Source organism: Anabrus simplex, chromosome 4 (genome assembly GCF_040414725.1).
Source record: "Anabrus simplex isolate iqAnaSimp1 chromosome 4, ASM4041472v1, whole genome shotgun sequence".
NCBI lineage: Eukaryota > Metazoa > Arthropoda > Insecta > Orthoptera > Tettigoniidae > Anabrus > Anabrus simplex.
This window is the reverse complement of record NC_090268.1, coordinates 200,264,841-200,285,416: the sequence shown is the minus strand read 5'-3', so window position 1 is coordinate 200,285,416 and position 20,576 is coordinate 200,264,841. Positions and strand designations below refer to the sequence as shown.

Genomic DNA, 20,576 nt, shown 5'->3' with positions numbered 1-20,576 from the left:
CCGATGATAATATTAATAAATCCACAACCTGTTTGCAGTTTTAACCAGGTCAGGAATGAAATGAATGAAGCCCCCATCTAGCGGTGAGGATAAGAACTGGGCTGGCTCCGAAGCCTCTCACATTCTTCTGGGGCAATAATTAATGACTGACAGACGAAATGATATGGTATGATATTGGAGAGTATTGCTAGACTGAAAGATGACAAGGAAAACCGGAGTACCTGGAGAAAAATGGGACCCAGCGCTGAGAGGACGGTGCGCTGCCATCTGAGCCACGGAGACACCTAATAATAATAATAATAATAATAATAATAATAATAATAATAATAATAATAATAAAACCAAACCCCATGGTGCAACATCCCTGAAGGGCCATCGCCTACCAAGCGATTCCGAAGGCCTGTAGATAACATGGTGTCGTGAGGTCAGCAAGATGAATCCTCTCGGTCGTTATTCTTGGCTTATAATATATATATATATAATCGTTCAATAATAATGTATTATTATTTATTTGTGGCTAATTTATTATTATTGTTATTAGGTTAGTTGAAGAGATCATTATTTGAATAATAATGTATTATTATTTATTTATGTTTAATTTACTATTATTGTTGTTATTATTAGGTTAGATGTAGAGATCGTTATTTGAGCAACACTAATCTCTGAAATTAATGAAGCAGTGAACTTGAAATTGTTTTGAATATCCCGCTGTGTCTTCGTTCGTAGTAGTGTCCATAGTATCCGCTAGATGGCACACGCAGACTAGCAAAGAACTTGTATGTCAATAAATTGGCCTTCTGTATATTAATACCCTTCGAAACTTCACTCTAAACTCACAGGTCGCATATAGCTACTACCCGTACAGTTAAGAATATTATTATTTGAAAGCAAAGGTAAAATACATGTTTAACTCTGTCATAGCATGCGGAATTAATACATTCGAGACGCTAGAATTTAACCAGTCATGACTTCGGTAGGACTCTACTTCTTAAGGACCAAGATAATTAATATATGGCAAGTTTTGCTGTTCAGAGGTGTATATTGTAATTCTAGCTAATTTACTCCCGTGCATTTGGCATTATTTTGCAGAGGCTCGCTGTATGTTGGTCGCCCTGTGGCGCATGCGCAGCGAGTTCCGACCGGCTGCCATCTTTATCGTGCCGATATGTTGTCATTTGGTGGCTGAGAAGCTGCAGAGTAGCAACTGCTTGCTTGTGGCACTGTGCGTGTGTGTTGTTTGTGTAGTGTGTTCATTTCACCGAGCATGTGAATATTCCATTATGGTTATTTTCGTTTGTACATAAGTGCAGTGAGTGATACAATGGAGCTACTTAATTCATAGTTTGTGATGGAAGCATTCAAAGTAAAAAGTTTGTGAAGTTTCAAGCCATGGGTGGCCGTTGTGGTATGTGGTGCTGGTGGATGCTATGGGGATGGGCGATAGCTGTTGTTTCGGCTTATGGTAGCACAACTTCTCGCGTGTCTGACAGAGATCGAGATCAGTTTCCACACCATGGACGGTGTGAACCTATCACTGTCCCTTTTTGTATCGATATTCGGTACAATATGACTATTATGCCTAACCTGCTAGGTCAACAAAAGCAAGAGGACGCTGGTTTGGAAGTGCATCAGTATTTTCCTCTCGTTAAAGTGAAGTGTAGTCCAGACCTTCAGTTCTTTTTGTGTTCAGTGTATGTACCTGTGTGTACTATTTTGGAAAGTGCTATTCCTCCTTGTAGGTCGCTGTGTTTATCAGCTCGGCATGGTTGTGAAGAGCTGATGAATAAATTTGGGTTTCCTTGGCCTGACGATTTGGATTGTGATAAATTCCCAGAATCTAGTACTGATATATGTGTTGGCGAGAACAACACAGCGACCACGGAAGAACCTACGGGTTCATTCAACAAAGCAGTGATATCAGACAGCAAACCTAGTGACCCCCTAAACCCTCCAATAAAAGGAAACTATGGATTTTCTTGTCCCGTACAGTTTCATGTTCCGAAAGATTTGGATTATTCTTTAAAAGTAGGTGAAAAAATAGAAAAAAATTGTGGTGCACCGTGTGATGCTATGTTCTTCTCGGAAGATGAAAGGCATTTTGCCCGAGTGTGGGTGGGTGTGTGGTCTGTGTTGTGTGCAGCTTCTTGTCTGTTTACAGTGCTTACATTTTTAATAGACACTGATAGATTCCGTTATCCGGAACGTCCTATAATTTTCCTTTCTGTGTGTTACCTAATGGTAGCTCTAGCCTATGTGGTAGGTTTTGGCGCAGGAGACTCGATTGCTTGTCAGAAGCCATTTCCAGGACCTGTACCTAGCATTCAACCACCTATGGTGTCTACTATTACCCAAGGAACAAAGGACCAGTGGTGTACCATCCTTTTTATGGTTTTATATTTCTTCAGCATGGCATCATCCATCTGGTGGGTGGTGCTAACCCTTACCTGGTTCTTAGCCGCGGGTTTGAAGTGGGGCCACGAAGCTATTGAAGCCAACTCGCAGTACTTCCACCTAGCCGCCTGGGCCGTTCCCGCGATCAAGACAATAACTATCTTGGCTCTGGGAAAAGTTGAAGGTAAGCAGTATTATTCACTTCTTATAAGGAGAGATTTAGCCTATAAATCTCACCGGCAATCTTGGAAGTTATTATAGTAGGGTATTATTTTGGTGTGCATAGTAGGGTATCTATTGAGTTGATATGCGAGTTGATAATTTTTCGGAAATACCAGGAAATCATTTTCTGAGGCATTTTAAATTTAGTGTGATGCTACAGTATTCGAGTTCTGATAGGAAATTTATGAAACTCCGCAAGTAGTAGAATTGCCCGCACTAATCACTACTAAAAAGTAGAAAATCGGGCGAGTTGGCTGTGCGGTAGGGGCGCGCAGCTGTGAGCTTCTATCCGGGAGAAAGTGGGTTCGAACCCCACTGTCGGCAGCCCTAAAGATAGTTTCCCATTTTCACACGAGGCAAATGCTGGGGCTGTACCTTAATTAAGACCACGGCCACTTCCCACTCCTAACCGTTTCCTATCACATCGTCGCCATAAGATCTATAATAGGCCTACCTGTGTCGGTGCGACGTAAAGCAAATAATAATTTAAAAAAGTAGAACTGTTTATTAAGTTACTAGTTTATTTCTGCTATTAAAGGTCGGACTGACTGGCTTAGACAGCAGAATGCCCTGGCCTCCTGTCTTCGATCCTTCGTATTTTGAAAGTGCTCAAATACATGTGTATAAATGGCACAGGGCAGTATTCTGGCACCTCGGAGTCTCTGAAAACCATAAAGTAGCTAGACGTAAAACATATTATAATGTTTTAATATCTTCCGTTTATTTAATTTTCTAAGAGCCGGGATGTCAAACTATGAGATCGTAAGTCTGTGAAATATTTTATTTTTATTTATTGCTTGTGACCTTGAACTCGATTTTCCGAAAATCAAGATGATCACAATCGCGGAAATTGTGCGTGAAATGTTAGTGCTAGATAGAAGCGGAATCCTTTTGCTTACCCTCAAAACATGTGCGCTTTTCTAATAATAATAATAATAATAATAATAATAATAATAATAATAAAACATATTATGCACGTCAGCCGAAGGAACGTAATTAATCATAACATGAAGCAGCATAACCCAAAGTAGAGAGAGAGAATGACTAGCCGATATGTAGAAATGAAGGTATTGAAGGATCACACTTTACGGTCATGTTTCTATCTCCTCTCACCAATTCGATTCAGTATCTCTTCATTCGTGATTCGATCTACCCATCTCACTTTCTGCTTCTCTAACACCACGTTTCAAAGGATTATAGGCTATTCTCTTTCTTTCTGAGGTAGTTATTGTCCATGTTTCACTTCTATACAGTACCACGCTCCAGACGAATGTCTTCAAAGACATGTTTCTAATTCATATTTCAATGTTCTTTTTGACATAAATATGGCCGGGGGTCCGAAAATTTGTGTAACGTGACGCCATAGAATGTGTGACGGAAGTGTAACCATAGCAGCCGTGCAGGCAGTAAGGTATGGATGGTTCGTCAATGTTACCTAGCAACCGTGCAGACTATGTCTTATGGTTGGTCACTATGTGAAACTAGCAGCCGGTGATGGATGGCCATGACCGGGAGAAGTATTTATGATCATTTGATTTTCGCAAAGGGAAATGTGGTTTCCTTTTGTCATCCTAAGAAAGGCCTTCCTTGGCTGTGCAGTAGTCTGCATTTTATGTCGTCCGTACCTCTGCGATCTCAAATAGTTTGGTCCAATCAACATTATCAAAGCATTTTCTAGAGCTCTGATCGACGTATGTGGTATTTAACATCCCTTCATTTGCTATAAGTTTTAGAGAACCCTTCCATACTACCCTATTTTGCCCTAAAGAAAGTGTCCTTTAATGTGCCGTTTATCTGCCGCAATTAAGCACCCTGACATGCCAACCGGTTTCTGTCTCTTGGCACAGGTCAGAGCAAAACGTACAGTAGTTTCTCCAAGTCCCAGTCTTATACATAGCTGTGACGGTATGGTAAGCTACATGCTGCTGAGCAAGGGCTCGGATGTTCAGGAAATGTCATAATTTTTCCCGTCTTCCGTTTTGATTATTTGTTCGTAAGTAGAATAAAATTGTAGAGTTAAATTTTGAAATAGACTTGTTACGTGTGTTGTTTGTATGCTTGTTTACTCTTACAGTGTATCAGTTTGGGATAATTCAGTTATACAGATCAAACATATACATATGATTGATTATATATATATGATACCTTAATATTTTATGCTGGGCTGAGTAACTCAGACGGTTGAGCCGTTGGCCTTCTGACCCCAACTTGGCAGGTTCGATTCTGGCTCAGTCTGGCAGTATTTGAAGGTGCCCAAATACGTCAGCCTCGCGTCGGTAGACTTACTGGCATGTAAAAGAACTGCGGGATGAAATTCCGGCACCTCGGCGTCTCCGAAAATCGTAAAAGTAGTGAATGGGATGTAAAGCCATAACATTATTAATATGTTATGATTTTTACGTATGTGTCATATGCACTGATTTGATGTTTTTTACAATTTGTTTTACATCGCCCCGACGATGAATTTGCCTGGTGTGAAAATGGGAAACCACGGAAAACCATCTTCAGTGCTGCCGACAGTGGGGTTCGAACCCACTATCTCGCGGATGCAAGCTCACAGCTGTGCGCCCCTAAGCAACTCGCCCGGTATATTTGATGTTACAAATATTACAAGAGTGTATTAATTTAACTTATAAATACTCTGTACCAACCAACCCCACGGCCCTACAGCCCCGAAGGGCCATGGCCTGCCAAGCGACCGCTGCACAACCCGAAGGCCTGCAGATTATGAGGTGTCGTGTTCAGTACGACGAATCCTCTCAGCCGTTAATCTTGGCTCACCGTCAGATGGTTCCTCAATTGTAATCACGTAGGCTGAGTGGACCTCGAACCAGCCCTAGATCGAGGTAAAAATCCCTGACCTGGCCGGGAATCGAATCCGCACCCTCCGGGTAACAGGCAGGCACGTTACCTCTTCACCGCGGGTTCGGCATATAAATACTCTGTAGCCATGATAATATAAGAATGTACTGCACCACAGTGAGCTTTAGCTCAGGTGCCTTGACAAATAAATATGAAGGTCGATCCTGAGCATATTTATCCTTATTTTATGGGGCGTATTTTACCAACTTCTATTATTTTCACCGGGCGAGTTGGCCGTGCGGTTAGGGGCGCGCGGCTGTGAGCTTGCATCCTGGAGATAGTGGGTTCGAACCCCACTGTCGGCAGCCCTGAAGGTGGTTTTCCATGGTTTCCCATTTTCACAACAGGCAAATGCGGGGGCTGTACCTTAAGGCCACGGCCGCTTCCTTCCAACTCCTAGGCTTTCCCTATCCCTTCGTCGCCATAAGACCTACTTGTGTCGGTGCGACGTAAAGCCATTAGCACACATCTATTGTTTTGGTTATGTTTCTGTCATTTTAGTTGTTTAAGGTCATATTTTGCACGGAAAAATGTACTGTACGTTGAACGTGATATTCTATGTTGCTTGCGTAATTGTGTTTGTGGCATTGTCACGAAACTTGAAGCTCGGGCTCAAAGCTGAACATGTGACGCTTATCGTATCTCGTCTGGGTTTACATCACTAGTTTTAGAATGACTTCCTTTAGAGTAAGTCTTGCAATGCGGGTATTTACGTCCACTGGAATGTCACCCTTGTTAAGAGACAAGGATATACCGCAAGGGCTTATCTGTCCTAGCACTTGGTGATGGGATAATCGAATAACCTCCATCCGATTATTTAAATAATCGAATAAAATGCCCAACTCGTTGGCTGAATGGTCAGCGTACTGGTAGGTTCAGAGGGTCCTGGGTTCGATTCCCGGCCGGGACGGGGATTTTAACTTCATTGGTTAATTCCAGTTGCCTGGGGGCTGGGTGTTTGTGCTGTTCCCAACATCCCTGCAACTCACACACCACACATAACACTATCCTCCACCACAAAAACACGCAGTTACCTATACGTGGCTGATGCCACCCACCCTCATCGGAGGGTCTGTCTTACAAGGGCTGCACTCGGCTAGAAATAGCCGCACGAAATTATAATTATCGAATAAAATAATCGAATAGTCCCAAATATCATTCAGTTTTATCTCATAGATTATTCGAATGCGTTTATGAATCAATTTTTCGGATGTGTGTTAGATGGGAAATAAGCGAATAGATGAACTCTTATGAAAAATAGAAATACGCCTTTTGTCCAAACGTGTCTCCAAATTTTGAAACTAAATGAGTGAATTAACTGTCTTAATAACATCACTTTTCATTAGATTATTTCGAAAGCATTCACTATTCAGTTGCCCATTCATTCGAATGCAGTTCCGAATGAATGATCGAAAAACAATCGAATGGAAAAAAAAGTCGCTGTGCGATTGCCTCATTGATTCTAATGAAGTTTCGGATGGATAATAGAAAAAATAATCGGATGGAAAAAATATTCACTATTCGATTGCCTCATTCATTCAAATATAGTCGAATACAATGATATATCGAATAAGCGATTATTTTGGATTCGATTATCCCGTCACTATTAGCACTGGTGGCTCGTGACTACTGCATGTACTGCTAATGTGCTAAATTAAGAAATTGCCTTAAATTTCCGGAAGAAATGCTTCTCTACCGAAAGAAAAGTCCTCTCTGCAAAGTTAAAGTAAGTGCTTTGAAGCGTTTTAATGTCCAGGAGTATAGCGACACTGGTAGACTCAAAAATGCTGAGATGAATGGGGAATAAGATGTACTGTACGTATTCTCCAGTACTTTACTTCAACCAAATATTTTGCGCCTACGGCGAATGTCGGCGCATTCTTAATTCCGATACCTAAAACAATTTGGATTGCAGGAGCAGGGATGTGGTCTCTGTCTCCATTGTGTGGCTGCAACATTAATTTAAAATATATTTGGTACTGACCCACAGTTTAATGATTGATCATGCATTTATGATAGACGCTAGTGGAATTGCGTTAAAAGAACTAGTAAAGAAATTAAGTGATGCAATAAGATTGTACACTGAATTGTATCTTTAATATTAAAAAACTAGCGGCAGAAACTTACGTTTGAAGTAGCCTTCATATGTTTGGTCATATTTTCCATTTTTGGATCATTTAGCTATTTATAAGAGCATATTTTCATGTTTGTTTGGGCGATGTTTACGTCCTAAACACGAGTTACTCGTCTCGAGGCCATGAAAGGTGCTGCTCAGAATAGTTCTGCAGTGGTAAATTACCTTGCACATTATCTAGCCTAGTATGTCTCTTTATGGCACCGCCGTCGGTTGATGCCATTTGAGGATCCAGCCAGCCTTCAGGCTGATAATGTAATGGACATGCCAGCTGATTGTACCGGGATTGAGGCGAGCGAGCGCTTAATCAACCCCCCTCTATGCAGCCGATCTCATTGCGAAGAATTCTGTTACTTGTTTGCCACAGCCTTGATTCTCACACAAACAGAATTTGCATCTAATAATGAAAGTACAAAAATTAGAGGATAAATTACTTCTACAAAACACTCGGAATTAGTGATGTGATGCTATTTGTGGGTTGTCTATTATCATGTTGTGAACTTTGAAGCCGTTGATCCAGAGGCTCAATCATCCAGTCCCCAGGTCATAGAAATTAATCGTACATAGTTTAAAACTCGGTCGAGAATCGAACGCGGGGACGTCTGAATCTAAGGCCGTATGCTGACTTTTCAAAGAGCAGGTTCGTAATTTTTTTTTTAAATCATGCCCGAGGAACATGGTGTGGGTAGCTTGCACCAAAGACAAAATTGCAAAAATTTGAACTTCCTTCAATAATTACGAAATCGATTGTGCGAGTATGTTGAGGTCAATTTCTTTCTGTACATGGCGGAAAGTAAGTCGATTTAGAAATATATCGTGGGTTAACAAGCAAAACACACTAAGTCAAAATCTTACCTATGATAGATATTTGAAACTTTTTAGTATTTTGTTGCATTATACGCTCTCAGAATAAGAACTGCTCGTCCCGGGATTCGATTCAGCAATCTTGAGGCGAGCGAGTGCTTTATCAACCACTCGGCGCATGCGGAGAATTTTGTAATTTGTTTGCCTCAGCCTTTTTGATTCACACACTTAACAATATTTGCACCTAATAATGAAATTACAAAAAAAACATACATATTATGCAATGGGTTTGTTATGAGTACATAAATATCTAATTATATTAATGTGTTTTAGCCGAATGAAATTACTCTCTTGAGACTTGGCATGGCAAAGACAATTAGAAAATTCAGTAACTAAAATGACCTTATACGACTTAATATCACCAGTTAATAGACCAGAAAAAGCACTTAATGGCAGTGTAAAAGTGTCAAAAACCCCAAAAGTTACAAAGTGTTTTGCTTGTGTAATTATTCTGTATTTCAAAGACTAAATAGGCCTATGGAATGTATGAAAAATCCTGACCTGATAGGGAATCGAACCCTGGACCCCCTAAACGAAAGGCCTCTAAACCAATCAGCTAAAGAATCGGGCTAATAAAAATACGAGTATGTTATTCACGTGACCAAAAACGAGGGAGTTGATTGCATGGTACAGCCTGCATAACTGTGAACTTGCATTTGGCAGTTACTGGGTTCGAATTCCACTGTTGGTAGCTCTAAAGATGGTTTCCCATTTTCAGACCAGTCTGTACCTTAATTAAAGCTACGGTTGCTTTCTTCCCGGTCCTGCTTCTGCATCATCGCTACAAACCCTGTCTGTGTTGATGCAACAGAAGGCAAAAAAGAGCGACAGAATTGTTTTCTTTGACTTCCTAGTATAGGTTTATATCCTTTCGAACACTCAGTGCTGAACAGGGGCCTAACTTTAGGGCCTGCAATGCAGGCGGGCCTGGGTCTTTTAAGAGGCCCCACAGACTCCTCATAAAAATAATAAAAAATACCCTAGCCTAATATCATTCTGCGCGGAAACGATCTGAGCGGTTTTGTAGAATGCGACGAAATAGTTGGTCTTTTACAATTTGTACGTAGAGGAATTGCCACTTAGTTCCATCTAGTAGCAGTCTATTGTGTTCAGTATAACACAACACAGCTGAAAAAAAAAAAAAAAACTTGCCCTTGCAACACCGCTACATGTTCCAAAGAAAAGGCTTGCACTAAATTATTTGAACATAATTACAGCAATGAAAATTGATACGAAATTATCGTATTTCAGTTAGGAACGGGTGTTTTCTTGAGATGTAGTGTGCCTGAGAAAATATTATGCGCAAATTTTGCAGAATATTTACCTTTTGTCACATTTATTTGACAAAAGTGTATAATGCCAATAATAAGTTGTAGTAACAATCAATCGTCTGCCTCTGTGGTGTAGTGGTTAGTGTGATTACCTACCACGAGGGCCGGAACGGAGTCCACTCAGCCTCGGGAGGTCAACTGAGTAGAGGTGGGTTCGATTTCCACCTCAGTCATCCTGGAAGTGGTTTTCCGTGCTTTCCCACTTCTCCTCCAGGCAAATGCCGGGATGGTACCTAACTTAGGCCATGGCCGCTTCCTTGTCTATCCCTTCCAATCTTCCCATCCCCCTGCAAGGCCCCTGTTCAGCATAGCAGGTGAGGCCACCTGGGCGAGGTACTGCTCATCCTCACCAGTTGTATCCCCGACCCAGAGTCTGAAGCTCCAGGACACTGCCCTTGAGGCGGTAGAGGTGGGATCCCTCGCTGAGTCCGAGGGACCCTGGAGGGTAAACAGATAAAGAAGAAGAGGAAGTAGTAACAATCAGTCAACTCAGTTTCGAACAAGCTCTCTTTGCGCAATTCATCATAATAATATGAATAAACTTGTCAATTGTGCGGTTTGATATTTTTCAAACTTTATTTGAACTGTTTTTGATTTAATTTTGTTCGTATATTTTGCTGTATTGTAATCGAATAAATTATTGTGACCGAAACTTCGGTATAGGTTACGGAGTACAGTTCTGTAGTTACTAAAAAATTAACCAATTAAAGTTAAGTACGAACATGTAAGTGGTTCATGGTCGATAGTTCAGCATCTTAGCTGTTAAACTACAGAAGGAGTGAAATAAAACCTATTAAACATTACTATTTAATGATCTTACAATAATGAATAATCCCTGTGCTCATATAACTTGGCAATATATTGCATTACTTCTACCTCCTGTAATTAAATTTATATTAAGTTATTCGTAGGTTTTACATTATATTAGAGGGGGCCCGAATTTGTATTTTGACAGGCAGGTCCGTATCACATCCGTTACGGCCCTGGTGCTGAAGCTTGGGTCTACCGAGCTCGATAGCTGCAGTCGCTTAAGTGCGTCCAGTATTCGGGAGATAGTTGGTTCGAACCCCACTGTCGGCAGCCGTGGAGATGGTTTTCCGTGGTTTCCCATTTTCACAACAGGCACATGCTGGGGCTGTACCTTAATTAAGGCCACGGACGCTTCCTTCCCATTCCTAGCCCTTTCCTATCCCATCGTCGCCATAATACCTATTTGTGTCATCGTTGCTGGATTTGTTCTTAAAATTAAACACAGGTATTCCTCCAAGTTTCCCTGTAGAGCGAACGGGGTTTTTTTCTTCTAAGAATGGATGGGAATTTTAGTTTGTATTTATTTATTTATTTATGTATTTAATTTTATTTGTGGTTTTCGTCCTTAGGACATTTGGCCATTAACAATGTACAGTGATTAAGGTATTACAGCAAAAGAGACAGAGAGATGGATAACAAGGTAAAATACATATAGAATGACAGAAAGGGCATAGAAAAGAGCAGAAAAAGAAAAAAGAAAGAACCCACTTGGAATAAACAGTCTTGTTTCTTTAAATATTTACACCAGTTTTCTTTGAGTATCTAGCTGTTGCACCGTACACACGTAGATCTCCGGTTGCCAGTAACAGCTGGATACCAGAGCTGTGAAAAAAGTAGTGGAAATATTGCTAGAACGCACTATTTAATGAACTAACAAGTACAGTTGCATTCCTTCGGTGTAGTCACCCAAGTCTATTACCTTTTGTCAAATATCGGGAAACCATTGGGGATCGTTGGGAAGGCGTTCTCTGTTGACAGCGACGGAGCGCACTACTGCGCGGAGCACAGATGCCACGCCAGGAAATTGGCGCCCTTGGAGGGGTTCTTTCAACTTCGGAAACAGGTTGAAGTCACAAGGACTCATGTCTGGTGTGTACGGAGTATGTTCCAAGACCTCCCAATGTCACCGTTGCAATTAGAGCTTGACATTGTTTGCGACATGACAAGGTGCGTTGTCATGCAACACGACAGGGTGATCGTCTCGCAATAAACATGGACGTTTGCGCCGCATAGTCGGACGCAGATGTCGCTCCAGAAATCGGCCATAGTAGTTACTGTTGACGGTTTGTCCCTCAGGCACTGCATGCGTAAGAATAACACCCTCATAGTCGTATGCCACAATCAGCGTAAGCTTCACCCAACTGTCAACATTTCTGTGAATGTGGCGAACTTTAATTCAGGCTCGTAGGCTCGTGCCCACGCCTCATCAATGGCGAAAATACCCTGCAGAAATTCACCTCCTTTGCGGTATCTGCCCAGGTGAATGCCAGCCATTGCATACCGGTGCCATTTCTATACGTCGGCGAGTTGATGTGGAACCCAACTGGACGTAATTTTCCCCATGTTGAGACATTACGTCAGTATGTGCCTCCGGTATTTGAGCGTTAGAGAGGAGGTCATACTGATAAACAAATTTAAAAAAACTGTATCTCGCGCCGCTGTCATTTTATCAGCTACTGAACGTAGCCAATCAGGTCGCTTCGCAGGTGAATTCAAATGGGCTTTGTGAGGCGATGTTGCTAAATCTGAACGTGGCTTAAAACTGGCTTGAGAGCCAGTGTGAATGGCCACACAAAATGCGATCCAACATTTAGAAAATATCTGTAAGTCACTAGCTTCAGACGGGGTGAGTTGTCTGCGTGGTTTGTTCTCGTAGCTCTGAGCTAGCATTCACAAGGTGGTGGATTCGAAACCCACCGTCAACACCCCGAACATGGTTTTCCGTGTGTTCTCCATTTTCACACCAGGTAGATTCTGGGGCTGTGCCTTATTTTTTTTTAATTTTTTTTTTTTGCAAGTTGCTTACGTCGCACTGATACAGATAGGTCTTATGGCGACGACGGAAAAAGAAAGGGCTAGGAGTGGGAAGGAAGCGGCTGTGGTCTTGATTAAGGTACAGCCCCAGCATTTGCCTGGTGTGAAAATGGGAAAACCATCTTCAGGGTTGCCGATAGTGGGGTTCGAACCCACTATCTCCCGAATACTGAATACTAGCCGCAATTAAGCGACTGCAGCTATTGAGCTCGGTGTGCCTTAAGGCCAGGGCCATTTCCTTCCTAATCCTAGCACTTTCCCATCCCCGCATCGTTGAAATCCTTCCATGTGTAAGTGCGATGTTAAACCAATAGCAAAAAGGAAAGAAAATAGCTTCAGTAGTAGTGGGGTAGATATGGTTAGATTTCTTTCGTAGTGACCAATGTTAGGTGACACTGACTATACATAGAAATTGACCCCCTGATGATTATGAGGAGTGCGATACAGAGCAATCATATTTTCTAAATCCTCGGAGAAGGAACGGTGGAGAAAGGAATCGGTTGAATTGACCCGGGCGAGAGAGTAGCAGATCAGACAGAGGGTCGAACTAGAAGTTGCTTTTAAAAGACGCATGACGAGCCCAGGTCATAAATCCCTCCGTCTGGATTGTTTAAGAACCAATTTGTCCCGAACACGTACTTATACCAGGGTTGCACAAATCCCAGGCGCCCGGTCGTCAAGGCGACGAAAAGAAACGTGTAGGCGCCTAAATTTGTCAAATTGTAACTGTTAAATTCCAGCCACACAATATTTTTGAAACTTATTTCCACTTCGGAAATAATGTATAAAATAAAAATTTTGTGGCATTTGAAAAATCTCGACTGTAAAATTCGTGCCTAAGGTGTTTTGTTTATTTTTGTTGTTACTATCGTCTTTCTAGCGTATCTAAAGACGGAGATGACAAAGTTTGGAAGTAGTTATAAGCATCGGCTACAACTGAACGTTGACTTGAACCGATATGGAGCTCGTGACCGCTCGTAACCAGATTTTCTCCGTTATTAAGTTATTTGTGTACTGCACTACTAAGTCAGTACATTTGTGTCAAGACCAGATTTGTGCTCATTAAATCAAGGGCGTATAGTAATGAATGTGATTTAAGAGTGATTAAGATGAAGTGAGAGATCGAACTGGTTAATATTATAGAGGTAAGCGAATGATAAAATTATATTTTATGTCAGGTGCCTAAGAAAATTTAGTGGCTCGTGGATTTTTTCTCATTTGTCCAGCCTTGCCTTAGAGGCTAGTGGAAGGGTGCATTAGGTCATAGTACCTTTGTCTATCGTGAATGTCTCCGAAAACCATAAAAGTAGTTTGTGGGGACGTAAAACCAATAACATTAATAGTATCGTAAATGTAGGCCGACTGCAACAATCTCACGTTTGGAGGATGATAATCTCGAAATTGAGTGCATGAGGAGACTTTACTGTACGTTTCCTTTGTTTAAAGCAGTCTTATGTCGGGAACTCGATTCACTGAAGTTCTTTTTTATGCTAATGCGTTTCTTGTATAGAGTGACAAAATCCCGTCGGGGATCAACCAGACTGAGTTAACGTTTAAAAAAAGGCAGACTCTGTGTGAGGCGCCAGAGAAGACATAAAACGCGTGATTAAGGAAGAGTCGTTGGAGAAGTCGAAAAGATAGCCGTCGTTCTGGTCTATATGGAGCTGAAGAAAAGACTTCATTGTTCGTGTCTCGGCGGAGTGGCATTAGAGATGGATTTCGTGAATGATGTATGGTGATTGCAGGAGTAATATTATCTTGTCCCCGCTGGTATATATGGGGTGAGCACAGAATGAAGACTTGTTATAGAGGGTGAACGATAAAAGTCACAATAGAGCGAGAATACTTGATGTACAGGATCAGTGTGTGCAAAAGTAAGAGCGGAGCCGATTTTTCGTAATTTTGGGTACGCTCTGCGCCTAGGGCTCGGGGTTGGTCGAGTGTAAACAGTAGCGGCGATTGGAAATAAGAAGTTGGGGGCATAAATATTTATAGAAAACGAAACAGTACCGGGAACGTGGAGAATATTGTAGCTACAAAATGGTAAATTTGTTATGCTCTTTGAGCGTTTCGACAGACCAGCTTAACTGTTGTAATAATAGTTCCTCTATTTTTTTAAAAATTTTGATTGAATATTCTACAATAATACTTTCACTAGGGAAATATTTACACATATGCGCTGTTAAGGATTTATGTCATCAGATACTAATTGCGCTTCTAGTCGGTGCTGCGCTAGTTTCCATTACTTGCTGTGGCGCTGAAAAATCTGTAAGGTGCGTCGAATGACTTTTATGTGTATTTCCGCTAAGTATTTATTTCTTGTTTCATTGAGGCCCCTTGGACCACGTGGTAAATATTTATTTAATATTTAAAGAAATTAAAGGAAATTATTATGTAATAGACTACGGTGTTTGTATAAATTGCTTTTGTTTTTAATAATTCCTAGTTTTGGGTGTCTAAAATGGAACCAATTTTGTATCCACAAAGTCGGAGGGAGGGGGGTCTGCTCCCCTCGGCCCACTTCCGTAATCGCCGCCACTGAGTCTAAATGGCTCGTGAATAAGGAGTATTTCTGATTCATATCATGGTTTTTGATGTTTGATGACCATTTCAGGTTCAGTTTAGTGGCCGTGTACCTCATACGTACATAGCACGAAAGTTTGTTATTAAAACTGTCGTGGATCACAGAGGTGTAAGAAGGTGCTGGGGTGAATGGGCGGACAAGGAATTGACCAGAGCATATGTTGATGCACTACATGTTGAAATTTTGTTTCTTTCCTTCTTTTTTATTCCTAAAATTTGATAGAAAATCTGAATAAACAATAACAGCTCCAACAACAATGAGTTAAACTCCAAACATCAGGTACAAAACTAGAGAGAATTATCAACATTTTTAGCTCTGAAACAGGTACACTATTTTATAAGAGCATGTTTGCCCCATTAACTTACATAGCCTAGGAGTCTGAGCTCCAAAATTAATACAGTCCAGCCTCTCCGAGGCATAAATTGCGCGCAAGGTAATACCTGACAATCTTCAAATAAGGTATTTACGTTCCCTTAGCCCTGTTTTGGGCTTATCTTCTGTTCAACATTTTTTCACTTTCTTTTCCAGAATTATAAACAGGGGCAATGAGTGCCCATACTAAATGGCCATAATGTAAAAAGAAAAGAGATTGATAATGATCTGCCAAAAACAAAATGCAAAGAGGCGAAAAACCTGCACTACTCGTAGAAAACTCTTAAAACCCTAAGTGGGCTTATGTCCCAAGGATACAGAGGCTAAGCATATTCTACACCGGGGTGACTAAATGAGAAACATTAAATACCAAAAGAGTGTTAAGAATTTTAGAGGTTTAGAAACTTTAGTCACCCCATACCAAGTTGAATGGGAATCAACAGAGGGTAATAACTCTTTGTTCCCTTACATTACATATATCCCAGTAGAGAATAAAACATAGTCCTTAGACTGGCAGAAAATTTTACATTAAAACCACCAGGTTTAGAAATTTACATAAAATAAAAGAGCTTTGAAACCTTCGCTTCAAGCTATCTGCCGGAGCTATCACACGTTAAGAAAATTATGCCATTACCTTGAGTTAGTGGGCCTTCCGAACCCCGACCTGCGGCCCCTGCCCCCATAGTACACGCCGCTCACAATAAACTGGAGCGATAAAGATGAAAATACGGCCTTAAACGGCCCAGATTTTATAGTATCTCGAGGGGAAGTTTCCAGAACTCTTTACAGATAAGCTGGATGCCTGTACACACCCACACTTTTAATTGGCTAGAGAAAATATTCACGAAATTTCTGATTGGTTGATAGATACAGGAGATCAGAAGTGTTGACAACCTTGACTTAAGAACAAAAAATCTTCAAAAAACTAAGGTTAGCCAACTGTGAAAATTAATTTTCCGTTAAGAATTAATTGTCCTTAATCCCGCCAGAGGGGGGACTAGGACGATGATAGAGACATCTATTCTAATAGTTGAAAATCCAAGTATCTTGCATAACATTAGTTAAAGTTCAGTTACGGTGGTCTTATAGAAGGTACGCAATTTAACTGGACGGAGAAGGTGTACCCCCGGTACAAAACTATTCGGCTGAGTCAGAGAGAATGCAGGCTACGTTAGATGGTAGGTGGTACCATGGCGCAGATTTAAGTAGGAGGTATTTTTATATATTGTTTTGCCTTTAAGTTACTATATAGTAGTGAGTTTGATGGGGAAAAGGAAACGAAACGAACAGAAGAGAATGACTGAAAACCAGCCATCAATCACCACCAGGTGGCAGCTTCCCTATCTGTTGTTTTCCTAGCCTTTTCTTAAATGGCTGCAAAGAATTGGGAAATTTATTGAACATCTCCCTTGGTAAATTATTCCTGTCCCTAACTCACCTTCCTATGAACTTGCCCCAATATGTCCTCTTGAATTCCATCTTTATCTTCATATTGTAATCTTTCCTACTTTTAAAAACACCACTCAAACTTATTCGTCTACTGAAAATGAAATGGCGTATGGCTTTTAGTGCCGAGAGTGTCCGACGACAAGTTCGGCTCGCCAGATGCAGGTCTTCTGATTTGACTCCCGTAGGCGACCTGCGCGTCGTGATGAGGATGAAATGATGATGAAAACGACACATACACCCAGCCCCGTGCCAGCGAAATTAACCAATTAAGGTTAAAATTCCTGACCTTGCCGGGAATCGAACCCGGGACCCCTGTGACCAAAGGCCAGCACGCTAACCATTTAGCCATGGAGCCGGACATTCGTCTACTGATGTCATTCGACGCCATTTCTCCACTGACAGCTCTAAAGATACCACTTAGTCAAGCAGCACGCGTCCCTTCTCCCAAGTCTTCCCAGCCTAAAATTGACAACATATTTCACCGGGCGAGTTGGCCGTGCGTTTAAGGGCGTGCATCTGTGAGCTTGCATCCGGGAGATAGTGGGTTCGAACCCCAGTGTCGGCAGCCCTGAAGATGGGTATCCATGGTTTCCCATTTTCACACCAGGCAAATGCTGGGGCTGTACCTTAATTAAGGCCACGGCCGCTTCCTTCTCACTCCTACGCCTTTCCCCTCCCATCGTCGCCGTAAACCAAATTGTAAATAATGTGCAGCGTATTTGTGACACCACTCCTTTATCGGAAATCACCCAGAACAAATCGAGCTGCTTTTCTTTTTCCACTTCTAGTATCAAGTAATCCTGGTGAAGGTCCTATACACTGGAAGCATACTCTAGTTGGTGTTTTACCAGAGACGTATATGCCCTCTCCTTTACATCCTTACTACAACCCCTAATTACATTCATAACCATGTTCTGTACCCTTTATTTTCAATCCTATTCATGTGATTACCCCAATGAAGGTCTTTTCTTATATTAACACCTAGGTACTTACAGTGAAGTCCATAAGGAACTTTCACCCCATCAGCGCAGTAATTAAAACTGAGAGGACTATTCCTATTAGTGAAACTCACAACCTGACTTTTAACCCCCTTTATCATCATGCCATTGCCTGCTGTCCATCTCACAACATTGTCGAGGTCATTTTGCAATTGCTGACAATCGTGTAACTTATTTATTACTTTGTACAGAATAACATCATCCGCAAAAAGACATATCTTTGATTCCAGTTCTTTACTCATATCATATATATATATATATATATATAAGAAAACACAAAGGTCCAGTAATACTGCCTTGAAGAATTCCCCTCTTAGTGATTAGAATCAGATGAAGCTTCACCTACTCTAATTCTCTGAGTTCTGTTTTCTAGAAATATAGCCACCCATTTATCATTGTTTTGTCTAGTCCAATTGCACTCATTTTTGCCAGTAGTCTCCCATGATCGGCCCTTTCAGACGCTAGGTCAGTTGCGCTACAGTCCATTTGACCTCCTGAATCCAGGATATCTGCTATATCTTGCGGGAATCCTACAAGTTGAGCTTCAGTGGAATAACCTTTCCTAAACACGAACTGCCTTCTATTGAACACTGAGGTGACCGTCCGTTCATGATTTAACGCATATCGACAGTCATTTGATACAAATTTACAAGTTTGTATGATTACAGAGCTTTTTCATGGGAGATGGTAGCGCTAGAGCAGTGGTCTGATCACTGGGCTCTCTACTGGAGTGCCCCAATTCGTAACTCGTGCGCAGTGTATAGTGTTCTAAGCAGTGCTCATAACTTGCACGTAACTCATTGAAATGTCATGCTTCCTCTAGTAATAACACAGGCAAAACGTGGTTACTTTATTGTTTCGTCACCCATGCTCATTGATTTTGTTCTGCATGATAACATAGTTTGCGACGGATACTGCATTGATTCTCGCGTTTATAAATTGAATAAACAGTAATTGCAAATTAATAAAAGGTGCAAGATAGCATGTTTAATTTGATCTATCGCTGTCTGGGATTTTCGCACAACTTTTTAACATACACCTTAGGCTACCCATAAAATAGAATAACAGTTTTGTCTGTACTTCGGTCAGATTTTTTAAATGGATATTTTTGTGTCTGTTCAGAATAAGATAAAATTGTACTTTTCAAATTTCCGTCGTGTCTGTATGTATGTACATGCACTGCGAGAAAACGTCTGAACAGAATTTAATGAACATTCTTATTTAAGGTCAGAGGAGAAGGCAAATTACAGTTTAGTCTAAACTCAGTTCTCATAGATTCTCCGTTAATAATGTTTCTATCAATAAATGTTACAAAACCAAAGTTATTTAAATGAAGTTTTTGATCTTATGCGCAGTACAAATTGATCTTACGACGAATAATAATGGGAACTATTACTATTTTCCATTCGTTTCCCGAGACCTATCGTTACAGCTGTTGTTAATCTTACTGACTGACGGAATCTTGGTAACAAAGGGAAAATTATTAGTAAATCATGACCTTCCATGCATCACATATGTTTACCATAGTAAACAGGATTTGCAAGATTGTGGTCGACTGCAAAAAAAAAAAAAAAAAAAAAAACAAACAACAAACCCCTCCTCGGCAAAGTTGTTAGATGGTCAGCCGGCAGAGGTATGATGGTAAACGGGGTAAAAAGTCAGGTTATATACCATATACCTGCATTTCTTCTATATATCTATAGATTTCTCCTTTTAGGCAGTCGAATTGTAGCTCAAATTTCACAAAGAAGATAATCACCGATTTCATTACTGTGCTGATGGGATGCCAATAATTAATGGGAATCGCTGCTAAGTATCTCTAGTTGTAATATTGAAGCGTTCGGACAGTTCTTACAGGGAGGTCGGTTTACAGTCTGCCTGGGATGGGGTGAAGGGAGTAGGGGGGTATGGTTGCCATGGGAACGAGGGCAGTGGGTACCACTGTGGTTGTCATGGAGATCAGTCTGCTGGCCGGCGCGTGTTGCTTGGAATTGCCAAACCTCACTTCTCTGTTGCGTAGAACAGAACACAGCAGTCTGAACGAACAAACAAGTGAACCAGCAACGAGGGAGGGAGAAGGGAATGCAGGAATGTGGCAACACCTTGCAATGACACGTGCAATGCTCCTCCCTCCAGCCCTGTCTGTCAAAACAATTCTTTTGATATTACGGATGCAGGTGTTAATATAAGGAAAGCTCTTCATTGGGATAAAAAGAAATCTCATTTATATCACCGTCAATACAAAATGCGCTAACTGACGAATTTTCACTTGCCATCAAATGCTGTTAGGGTGTTATCTTAGGGCAGGCACATGAAATCTACTTCATTCTCGACGGTATCAAGCCGGCATTTCAAGTAGTGAACTGTGCTTCTGCTCAGCTTGTTGGTGATTCTTTCTTTGGTAGTTTTAACATGCAACTGGCGAGTGGACAAATGCAGTGCAGTTTTCGAGGTCTGCTGTCACTGGTCCATCAAGGCAGTTAAGTTTGGAATGGGCACTTTTGATGAAGCTGTGCTTATGGAGG

At 41.2% G+C, this 20,576-nt stretch overlaps 1 protein-coding gene across 1 annotated transcript in view; it reads left to right on the top strand.

The window, feature by feature from the left end:
• The first annotated feature begins 1,200 nt into the window (after positions 1–1,200).
• fz (frizzled) overlaps positions 1,201–20,576 on the top strand; it is a 101,262-nt gene continuing 81,886 nt past the window's right edge. Inside the window, exon 1 of the mRNA XM_067146366.2 lies at positions 1,201–2,575. Within this exon, the coding sequence (XP_067002467.1) occupies positions 1,390–2,575 (1,186 nt within the window). The 5' untranslated portion in view covers positions 1,201–1,389. The remainder of the gene's footprint in view (positions 2,576–20,576) is intronic.